This window comes from Eulemur rufifrons, chromosome 12 (genome assembly GCF_041146395.1).
Source record: "Eulemur rufifrons isolate Redbay chromosome 12, OSU_ERuf_1, whole genome shotgun sequence".
In the NCBI taxonomy this organism is placed as follows: Eukaryota; Metazoa; Chordata; class Mammalia; order Primates; family Lemuridae; genus Eulemur; species Eulemur rufifrons.
Genome location: NC_090994.1, coordinates 1,611,983 through 1,624,038, shown reverse-complemented (window position 1 = coordinate 1,624,038; position 12,056 = coordinate 1,611,983). Strand labels below are relative to the sequence as shown.

The 12,056-nt window shown below is 46.7% G+C and overlaps 1 protein-coding gene across 1 annotated transcript in view; it reads left to right on the top strand.

Annotated features, from left to right (window-relative positions):
• The first annotated feature begins 704 nt into the window (after positions 1-704).
• Positions 705-12,056, top strand: part of CSMD1 (CUB and Sushi multiple domains 1) — a 1,254,382-nt gene continuing 1,243,030 nt past the window's right edge. The window contains exon 1 of the mRNA XM_069485062.1: positions 705-789. Within this exon, the coding sequence (XP_069341163.1) occupies positions 705-789 (85 nt within the window). The remainder of the gene's footprint in view (positions 790-12,056) is intronic.

Sequence of the window (12,056 nt, the reverse complement as noted above, 5' to 3'; positions counted from 1 at the left end):
GGCACGGGTTTCCCCCACCCCGGCGCCCAACAAGTCGTCTTCCTTTAGCCTGCGTGCCCAGGCGCTGGAGGCCCAGCGGAGCGCAGTCCGGTGCGGGGAGCCCGAGGGCCCGCGGCTGGGCTCTGTCTGGGATTGCGCCGTGCCCAGCCTCGTTCCCCTCTCTGTGGGTAGGGATGGTTGAGTCCAGCCGCCACGGCAGCGGCTCCTTGTGCCGCTAGCAGCCTGTCTTCTGCGCTCTCCGCCTTTTTCTCTCTAGACCGAATCTCTCCTCCCCCCGCGTCCCCCTCCCCGCATCTCCCACTCGCTGGCTCTCTCTCCAGCTGCCTCATCTCCAGGTCTCTCCTGGCTGCGCGCGCTCCTCTCCCCGCCTCGCCCCCTCCCGCAGCCTCGCCGCCTTGGTGCCTTCCTGCCCGGCTCGGCCGGCGCTCGTCCCCGGCCCGGCCCCGCCAGCCGGGTCTCCGCGCTCGAAGCCGCTCAGCCCTGCAGTGGCTCGGGACCCGATGCTATGAGAGGGAAGCGAGCCGGGCGCCCAGACCTGCAGGAGGCGTCGGATGCGCGGCGGGTCTCGGGACCGGGCTCCCTCTCCGGCTCGCCTTGCCCTCTGGTGATTATTTGGCTCCGTTCATAGCCCTGCCGTTCCTCGGAGGAGACGGGCGCATCTGAGAAGGGCCATCGTGTCGTGTGCGTGTGGAGTATCTGCAGACATGACTGCGTGGAGGAGATTCGAGTCGCTGTTCCTGCTCCTGGTGCTGCTGGTTCTGTGCGCGGGGCTCCTCACTGCAGCTAAGGGTAAGGCAGGCTCGCTCCTCGCCGGGGGAGACAGCGCGCCCGCGGAGGCCCCTTGTGCGAACGCAAGTGTCTGTGTTGGGGACGGCAGGGGACAGAGGAGCTGGCATCCGCCGGGCGGTTGGTTCTCCATCGCCGACGCTCGGGGAACGCGATGTCCGGGAGCGGGGCTTCCATCGCGCTCTTCCCAGCCCTCCCCTGCCCCCGCCCCACCCCCGCCATTCCTGCCCCTCACTTGGGCTAAAATGAGACGTCTCCCTTTTCTCGGTGCTGTGGGCTGTCGGGAGAAAGGAACCAAAGGCGAGTTGGGTTGAAACTGCGCTCAGGCGGGGCGGCGTTGCCCCCTCCGAGACATGGGCACGACGGGTCGGGGCTGCTGGGGGTGGTTCCCACGACTTTCTCCCCGGACCTGCCGGCCTTGCAAGTTCGGGCTCTCTACCTGGGTTTGGTACCAACCCGCAAAGCTCCCTGCGGGCGGCTCCCCGCACCCATGCAGCCCATTCCCCTGTTCCTCCTTCCCCCCTCCAAGGCACTCCGCAAGCGATGAGTAGCTGCCTCTGCGAGGTCGCCCCCGCTCGCCTCTCCCCCGGACTTCGCTCCTTCCAAGTTGTAAGGTGCTGGCGAGGTGCGTGGAACAGGCGGGGAGTTCTGGACCCGCGTCCAAGTCAGAGCTATCACTGTGGGCGCAGGGTTAGTCCCTGTCCGCCCCCGGTGAGGGGAAGGAGTCCCTCTGGGTGGCTTCTGGGGCTGGGGGTTCTGTGATCCTAGTTTTCTCCTTGAAATGAGTTGGGGAATGTTTTCTCCTAACAAGCCTACAGGCTGCAACCTCGAGGCAGCAAGAGCTCCTGCACTTGTCCATTCTCTGGGAGGGAAAACAAGCCCCCTTTTGAGAGAGAGAGAGAGAGAATATTGATTGATTTTCACATTGGAAAGTGCCTGCCCTCCTTTCCTCATTCTTAGCCTCCCTGGACGCTTCCTCTATCAATCAGCACTCCATCGCCAGACTCTCCTGGGAATATTAGTATCTACAGAGATTTTTTTTTTTCCTTTTTCTTTTTGAAGGATGGAGTCAATTCCTGTGATTTTTAATGGTCGTTTGCTCTCTCCCTACACAAAAGTCCCCTTTCGTCTCTAGATTCTTCCATTTTCTTTTTCACGCATTTCTTGTCCCTCCAGTGGTCCAGATTCACGGGTGATTGACAAGGCGAAGGAGGACTGTGTCTGGCCCATTAGGAAACTCCGGATCGGCCTGGAGCGAGGAGGAGACATTTGCAGGCTGGGCTTCTCCTCCCCCTCCTCCCGCCGCTTGTCCCCACTGGCCGTCCAGGGTGGACAGGAGCTGGCCGCTGGGCACCAGCCCCTGCACACAGGCATCTGCCCTCGCAAAGGGGTGTCTGCGGGAATGCGCCCTGAGGGCCCGGGGAGCTCAAACAGTGGGTCTTAGTCGCCCAAGCTCATGGTCACTCGGGATCCCGGAGCTTCCCGCAGATAGCGACCCTTTCCTATCTATCTGCCCGGCTGGGTCCAGACGCCCTGCCTGGGCCGTGGCGCCGACACCGCCGGCGTAAGAATCTGGCCGAACAGGGCCAGGCTGGCAGCGGCCTCCAGGCGCCCTGAACTAGCTGGGAGTTGAGAGGCGAAGCAGGAAAAGTCGAGGGCAAAGAGGACTGTGCGGTGGGACGTGTGCACGGGTGTGCGTAGCGGGGGTGGGGGGAGAGGCCAGGGCCAGCGGGCAGAACGCAGATTTGTTCAGCTAAGCCTCTGTGTGGAGAGGGAACACCTGCCACGCAACTCCGCAAAACTTCCCGCCCTTTCCCCTGTATTCAAAGCCCATCTGGGCCAGGCTGCCTCTGTTTCAGGCAGGTAACTCAGCTTCTGAGCGCACTCTCGGTTCCCCCGAGTTCCGCGCGCTCCAAGCTCCCTTCCCCCGCAATTAGCAGAGGTTGCTGCGTGGAGACGGCGGCAGCCCTGGCTCGGCTGCTTAATAATCCGCACACGTGTGTGCCGGGCGGATTCCGCCCCCACGCGGGTGGGCTGCTGCGCTAGGTGGAGGCGGGCGCGAGGGTGTGGAGGTGCAGGCTGTGGGCGGAGGATGCTCTTGCTGATCCCGGGGCCAACGGGGCAGGGGGAGCAAAGTCCCGGGCACCCCTAGGCCTTGACGGGCAGCGCTGCGGAGGAGAGCGCCTCTGGCGCGCTGCAGGCCAGAGATCCAGGCCTTAGAAGCCAAGGAGTAGGGCCAGTGTCCCAGGCCGCTCGCGTGCACAGTGCGGGTGTGTGTGTGTCTCTGTGTGTGCGCATTCGTGTGTGTGTGCACACGCGCGGAGGGGGACCAGGACGCTCGGACGCCACGCTCACTGCGCTATTGTCTGGCGCACGCGGCGGTGGGTGCGCGTTGCTTCTTAATTAACCCCAGCAGGACTCGGGGTCGTGTCTCCTCCACGCCCCCGGGGTCAAGTGCATGCGCATGTGGCCGCGTGGGAAGGGGCTGTAGGCAGGCAGGAGGTTGGTGACGCCAGCACTGGAGTCGCTATGTGTGAGCCCTGGCAACTGGGGCGGGGTCGCATTCCGCTTGCCGAGCAAAGCCCAGGTGGCCAAGGTCTGGTCTCTGCCTGGGGGCGTCGGCTCTGGGGCTCGGCCCGCCAGCTCCCGGGGCGACTGGGGGCGCCTGCGCGCAGTAGGGCTTTCCCAAGGAGGGGCGCTTAGGAGGCAGGGCGCTGGGCCATCGCCACCGGCAGCTGCGCCGCGCGCCCAGGTGGCGGCTCCCGCTGTGGCGAAGGCAGGCGCAGAGTTTTTGATGCGTGGGGCGTAATTCGTGACCTGTTTGCGGAGTCGTGAGGCTGTAGGCGGCCGCAGTTGAGGTCATTGGAACCCGTTACCTTTGGTACCCGAACATCAGCTGCAGTTGATGGTGCTATGCTCTTCAGTGAAACGTTGGGGATACCAGAAATTCGGTGTTGACTTCCTTTTTCTTCTTGATTATTGATGGTATTATAAAGGTTGTGTCCAAAGTGTGCGTCTCTATTTAAATGCACATTTTCACGGACCGCAGGAGAAAACATTTTCATCTAGTAAAGAGGTGGGGTAATTCATTCCCTGAGCGATTGCTCAGATCTGAGCCCTTAATCCGGGGCTGATCTGCCGGCTGTTTGGACAAAGTTTGCTCTCAGTTATTTCTTGCATATGTGCAGCGACCGGAATGCAGGTATTCGCAGGCAATTAGTTACCCAGAGAGCGTCCCCAAAAGGAGCACGTATGACACCAGGAGCCCAGACCAGTCTCATTTTAGGAAGCCTGGAAGAGAAAGGTGGCGTGTTCATCAAACTTAGCAATCCTAACGTTCGCCAACCCACTCAGCAGAGATTTAAGCACTATTTGCTGAATTTCCACAGAAAGCATGCAACTCAATAGCAAGAGAGAGAGAGGCCCTCCCGTATCTGCATGCTTCTGGTTGAGTTCCTTTTTTAAAAAATTCATATCACCAAGGAGGATGCTAAGACCTTTAATTTGCTGATCAAATTCCTTCAGGGCTGGGCGGCATCCCATGTGTTATACTTTCTTCTAATGAAGCCAGGAAACTCCTGTGAATAAGAAGCTTTCACAGAAAGCCCCTAATCCATCATGCCCTACAAAGGTGGACCACTTAAAATGAAGTTAATTTCTCTTTATTCGTGATTTGCTTAGCAGATCATGTCTTTTTCATTGCATTGTCAAGGGTAGTACTATTATTATTGCAATTCGGAACTGTTTAGCTCAAAGCTCTCCAGCACTTCTAGGGCACCCATGTAGTTAGTAAGTTTGGGATTTTTTAAGGCCTTGAAAAGGTAAGCACAGGCCAGTCTTTCTTTGAAAGTGACAGGTTTTGTAAACGTCAATTGCAGGGCAATGAGGTCTCATCAAACAAGTGGAGAGAAGCAAACAGCAGGTGGTAGAGGAGGAGTGGAATTCCCCCGGGGCTGGCAGGGGCCTCCAGAGGAAAGGGGATGGCTGTGTCCTCACTGGCTTTCTACTGGCCGGTCACGCTAGATGAGACGCCACAGCCACGATGCTTCCACGGCCGCACAGGCAAAAAGAGCTCCTCCTGGGGGCAATGCTTCCTTAGTCTCCAGTTTATTGTCTCAAACACACACCAACACAGCTTTGAAAATGTCAAGAAAATGGTTCTGCTTCCTTTAAGAAATAGATAAACAAAAGCTCGGTGGCTGGTTCGTGCTTATTGCAGAGGATAGACAGCAAATCCAGTGTAGACATTTCTAAGCTGTCAAAATGCAAATGGCATATTAAATACTCTATATTCCACTGAATTCCAAATGTGCCTCTGGTAGTTTTTCTGCTGAGCTCATAGTGAATATAAGCTATTACAACTCTCATACATGCAATTTCAGCTACACTTTCCCTTTGGCCTTTTTTATTTCTTCTGATTATGTTCATTTCCCTCTATAAGATAATTAAGGAGTCGCATGGGTAGTCTTTGCACACAGTAGATGTCAAAAATTTGTCTTCTTATATTTTAACTTTATTTGATTAATAAATCAGAAGAAGATATCTGAGTAAAGGCATAAATATTCTACCCTCTGTATTTGTACCTTTGGGTTGCATGGGGATATTTAAAAAGCCTTCTGGCACCTATGCTGGGAGAGTAGGAGGTTAGACTGCAAGACCAGGAGTGGCAATGATTCAGTCAAACCAGTCTGACTCTGTGGTCTGGCCACCATAGCAACTAGAGGCAGATTTTTTTTTTTTTTTTTTTTTTTTCCAGCAGTGGAACTGGCCTGGATATGCAACCTGAGGCAAAGAAATAGATGTTTTGGCTGTGCTAAAGTGAATTAATACTGAAGGAACTCAACCTTCTTACTTTGCCTTCAATTGCACAGCCACTGTGCTTAGCTTATTGGTTTTCCATTCCAGAACAAACGATCAGTATAAAAAAATCAAGTAATTGTATTTAGGTACTTATGCCTAAATACAAAGAAATAAGTTTTTTCCACAATGACTTTAAAATGACCTTAAATGATCTTTGATTAATTTTTAGTTCTCTATTTCGGTTGGACTTTAGTTCCTGGTACTGAGGTTGGTAAGCAACAGAATTAAACTTACCTTTATATGAAAAAAAATAGAAGGGAATTGTACAATCGAGCCAGTTGAAATTGATTACAGGAGTCTTATGGACATAATGCACACCTTGTTCCACCCCGCCACCACCCCTCCCCCAAGCAGATCAACCTCTTAGGATGCAGACAGAGTGTGAAACACTTCTCTTTCTGAGCCCAGCTGCAATTTTCTTTAAACCATTTGTATCAGCCAGTAATTTCAGGGAGAGGAAAATACCATTAGTGCTTTAGGGAAGTTTCTGGATCTTTCTTTATCCTCAAATGTCTTTGTTCTATGGCAATAAGAGATTTCATCATCCACTAGATACCATGTCTCATTCACCTCCTCTGAATGTGTTGTAAACATTTCACAGAAGAAGAATAATTCAACAGATTAATTTGAGTCAGAGTCAGTGTTACTTTGACCCACAGTGGTAACATTTATCTCCATCTAAAACTTCTTTGGGGAATGAAAAGAAAAAATAGGCAAACAAACAAACATTCGGGCAGCATGGATGCCTATTAACAATAACCATTAAATCTTTTATGTCACTAATACATTTTACAAATTATTGATTGAAACCCCCCTGCTTTATCTTGTACTAGTTTTAGCTTTGGAAAAGTTACAAAAAAGGAAAGGAATATGCCAATATTGTCAATCCATCCAAAACTGTGTAGAATGACGGGGATATCTCCACCTTAATGCTCATAATCTTGCTGTGATTTTGCCTCGTCATTGGTAAAGCAGAAAGTGGCGAATATGGTGCTAGATGCCACCATTGTTACTGACAGGAGACGAAGGGAAAGGTAAACATGAAGACATCAAATTGTTGATGCCATTTCCCAGTGTTTTCACTAATGAATCATTTTTAGAATAGATTTATATTATAAAAAAATGTTGGTCCAATTCTAGTACCTTTCATTTTTTTTACTTTTTGGCTTTATGTATTTTGGAGACGGTCGACCTCAATAAAATTCAAGAAAAACTAATATGACATGTGGATATTATAGAGATATATACATTTTTTGTGTGAATTATCCAGATAATTATAAGCCACATGAGCCCCCACGGAATTGGAGCAGCTTTGAAAGAAAGATGTTCAGCATTTCTCCAAAGTGTTTTTGGGCAACACTCTACTTTTTGTACTAAACATGTCTATCACCTGTATCATTGTAGCTGTCCACATTATGATGGCCATGGTGTAGCGTTTTTGAACATTTCTATACAAACTTTGTGTGCATAACAATCACTTGTTTCAGTCTTGATTTAATGTAGATTCCATGGACTCTCACCCAAGTGAATCTCAATAAGTTTGTTTGGGATGGTGGCAGAAATCTGCATTTTTATTTAGCCCCTGTCCTCATCCTTAGGTAATTCTGAGACAGGGAATACGGATAATCTCACTTAGAGGAACACCACATTGGGTACTAGGTACTGGGATAAAATATGATTTCTGACTTTGAGATGGCTAGAGTGCTGTGGATATATATATATTATATATGTTAATATATATTATAGATATAAAACACGATACCTAACATATGCTTTTATCTATATAACACAGTATCTATATCTACGTATACGTTATATACTTTGTATAATATATACAGATAGAGTCTATTTTTCTGTCTCTACCTCCCTTTCAATAACAGGCATCAAAATCTAATAAACTTTTCACGAATACTTCACAGACTAATTAGCCCACACTGATTTTGTGATGGATACACTATATTATGAAACTGTGCAATTAATTCATATTTCTTCATCATTAGTGCCTCCATTATCAGTGTTCATTATTCTGTGCTGTCTAATCTTTTTTTTTTTTTTTTACAACAAAGCCAAGATTCAAACTTCTTGTCCATAATATTTATATGAAGGGAAGACTTCAAGACATAATTATACTCTTTCATATAAAAATACTGTTCCAATGAATTATTTTATTTTTTCTTTTAATGTTTAGTATACTCTGATATGATTAGTGTTATGTAAGAAAGAGCTAAATGTTAGATTAAAATTTGAATTATTTGGTGAGTGATCTCTAATGAATGAAAGCCTTTAAAATTAATTGTGAATTCCAAGCAGTCTTTTTGCAGATGCCGGGAGAATCGCTATGCTTTTATTCAGAGAAATTTGTTTCTCTTTTTATTTTTACCAGAAAGTGTCTTCATCGATCTCTTGCAAGGGAATAATTTTCTACATGAAGTTGATATTTGTGTAAAGTATGTGAGGGACTCTCACCATTCTCCTTCCTATAAAATTACACGTCTTTGAAAACCAGTTACCTAACTGTGGTTCTCAAAACCTTGCCTGATGGCTGAGTGAATTTTCACTTCTGTTTTCCATCAGTAAACTGATCATCAACACAACACACCTTCAACTGTTATGCAAATAGTAAGCGCCAGGATTAGAGAAAGTTAAATTTAGCTCCTTGTGAAAATGAAGGGTTCTCCAGAACTAGATATTCACTTTTCTTTCAAAGAATGGACTTTAAGAGTATGTTCAAAGGCCTTCAACAATTTTCCTTGCTATGTTTCAAACTCCCCTTTTTATTTGGGTGATGAGTGGAGTGCCTTGATGCAGGATACAGCTGAGGCTAGTGAAGGCTTGCAGCCTGTGATTGCCACTTCTTACAAAGAAGAGGGGCCTTCACATTTTTACAAGAAATTAACTGAATTGGGTGGATTCTTTCTGTGCACTAGAAATGTAAATTTTGTTAGCATTAATCTTGCATTTCTTGTTCCGTCTCATTCTTTATCTTCTTTCTTTACAAAATATAATTATTGCGGACAACTTAAGAACAACCCAGCTGTTAGGGTATTTTTTTGTTTCATGGTGTCAGCTGTATTCCCGGGGTTGCCGGTTACTTGTTCAACATGAATACTCTATTTTACATGGAAACAATAAGAATTTTGAAAACATTATTCTTAATAATTTTTAATGCAGATAATGTCATGAGAAAGTCAGGTGAGAACCATCATCTTGTTACTGTTAAGTGGAATTACTTTTATTGATTGATGTGTTTAAGTCTCTAGGTAGAACTACTATCATTTGGGGAAAAAATACATATTTTTAGTCTATTCTGATCCTAAACCACGAAGACCCAAGGGCAAAGAAGAGATTTTGCAAGTAGGCTCTTAGAAATTATTATAGTAATCTTTTTGCTCACCTGAAGAATTGTGGCATGTACCAGCTAAAATCACTCAATTCGGTGTAACTGGAATAAGTGAGCACTTACTGTTCCCTTACGTCACATTTCTAACAAAGATGTTGAATCCCCTCAATGAGTTTCCCATTCTGACTTTGGATGTAAACTAAAATCACATGACACATTAATATTTATTCAAATATTAGCCTATGTGATATAGACATCAAATGGCATGCACATATTGGAGGCTCTGTTGGAAATGCAAAGTTAGTGGAGACTCAGAATGGAGGAGAAAGGGAAGAGGAACAGGATCGGTGAGCAGAGGGTGAAGATGTTGAAGAGAACCAGCCTGAGGACTGTCAAGAAGCCTTTTTCAATTTTTGGTAGCATAGTGAGGGCCAGTTGAAGTGTCAGGCAGGTAAATGGACCCATTAACATTCAGATTCAGTTGGGGTGCCACGGGCAGCCTTCTCAGACATTCATTTATTGCTCTTCCAAGCTAAAAGGCCAGATGCGAAGGGAAATACACTGGGACTATTTTCTGAAATATTCAGATACGCGACTTATCTTAGGCCTTCCTCCCTTCACACCCAAGGGGTCCAATCTTTGAATGTCATCTATTTCATGGAAACTAGAATTTTCGAAATTTTTAACACCCTCTCCCGACCCCCTGTTCTCTGGCTGTTGCTTTTAGCTTTTGGCATTCTGTAGTATTTTTTGCAATGCCCTCCAGGATGTAAGACTAACAGGACACCGGGAGTGGAAAGGCACTTTGTGGTTTATCGGTGATACGTATTGGCTTCTTAAGTACTGTGTGTGCTGCTTCTGTGGAATAAGGTGTGCCTTTCCCACACTGACTTTCAGAGTCCTCCATAGTCTGACTTCTGTCTGTCTGTCCAACTCCGTCTCTGCGACTTCCGCTTGAAACCACGCACATCCTAAATGTGGCTTAGTTTTCCCCTCTGCCGATTCACTTTCCCTTGTTTCCATTTAGCCCAGGCCCACCCAGCGCTGAGTCCGCTTCTGCTTGTCTCTCCCATAAACCGATCACCCAGTCTCCTCTTCATCTCGATTTTTTTGTCACATGCCATGTTTAACAATCATTAATCATAACATAGAAAATTGTAAATGTAGAGCCTTTTAAAAAGATTTATCATTCTTGTTGGCTGGATTTGTCTTTGTTTACATCATTCTTATTTCATAAGTCTTAAAGTCTCGGACAATTGAAGGGCCCTTGCAACTCTCAAGTTGTCAGCCTAGTTTCTTGCACAAACACTGTTTCTTTAATGAATAAACAAATGTTCTCAGTCCAGGGATCTATTTGATTCTGTCTGTTATTTTTAGTGAGTCAAATGAATGTGTCCTAAATATTTTGTGAAAACACTCACAGAAGAGAGATGACCTAGGGAAGGTGCAGTAATGATTTTTCAATTTCCTGCATGTGACTTATTTACTAACATGCGGAGACTAGAGCTTGTTCGGATAATTAGCTTTGAAACTCTGTATCCAACATATTATTTTGCCCTGATTATTTGGTTCACTCATGCTTCTATTTCATGACTGTTTCTCTTTGTATACAGAGGAAGGTATCTAAGGTGTTTGCATTTTTTTTTCTTCCGGTGACAATAATTTAATAATATTAGAGCTTGTTCAGCAGATGTGTCAGCCTTCAATTGTCATTTTGATCTTCATGACTATTTTATCTCTCAGCTTTTTAATTTAAAAGAATTATATAAGAGGATTATGGAACAAAGAAGAACTAATCAGTCTCCTTCTCTTACCACTGCAATTACAAAATTACCTTTCCCGTGTTCTTTACTGGGAATAAGAGAAATGGAAGGGACACGTTGTCAGGTGTTGAAAAGATGAGGCATCTTCTGACCTGAAAGTATAAGAAGTATAAGGAAGCCGAACTTTGGGGTATGATTTATATCTCCGAGCAAATGTGTTTTTCTTTCAGTTTTTATGATGGATGGACAATAAGAGGCCCTTTTAAAAAGAATCAGTATAAAAATACTATAAAGTGTTATATGACAAGTTGGAGCCACTATCATTTCTTCTTTTAACCTTTTATACTGTAAGAACAGAACCCATGAGAAGGAAGAACAAGTACATAAGTTAAAGATCTGGTGTCATTGTTTGCAGCCTTAGAATCAGAATAAGAAATTTGAGCCACTTTTTTATGCCCTTTAATGACAGTGCTCATTCTTTGTCCCAGAATAAGGAGGGATAGAGACAGAAAGCCGAAGGCATTTGTAGCGAGGTAATTTTATATCGTCCCCGTTCCCTATGTTTATCCTCTCTGCAGGACCAGATGCCACCAGGAACAACTCCAGAGCTAGGAAACAGACTTAGGTAGAGGCCAGGTCAGAGCCGTCTTCCACTGTAACAGTATCTGTATCGGCCATTGCTGTGCAACATTGTTACTGCCGCCTTCACAGCTCAGAAGGACACACGTGTGTTATCTCCCCGCTTCCGTGGGTCAGAGGTCTGTGCCCAGCTTGGCGGGGATTCTGCTTATGATCTCACAAGGCTACAAACACATGTTGGCTGGGACTTCATTCTCATTGGAGGCTGGGGAAAGATCCACTTTTAAGATTAGCAGGCAGTTGGCACAATTCAGTTCCTTGAGGGCTTAAATTTTTTGCTGGCTCTTGGCCAGAGTTTACCCTCAGTTCCTGGAGGCCATGCACAGTTCCTTGCCACATGGAACTTCCCAACATGGCTCAAAGCCAGGGAAGGAGAGGTGTGTGTGTGAGAGAGAGAGACAGAGAGAGACAAGGGGGTAGGGAGAGGGGGAGAGAGAGACAGAAAGAGAGAGAAAGTGGGGGGAGAGAGAGAGTGAGGATGGGCAAGTCAGGTGCTACACTCTTACATGTAATCACATACTCCTGTGCTCGTAATCATGTACATCAGCAAGTGGAAGGATCATAGGCGGACCAGCTAAGAGTCTGTCCAAGACATGTTTCTAGAAAAATAATATAAAAAGAACATTTCATAATCAATAAGCGAAGGACCTAGGACTTGACCAAAAATA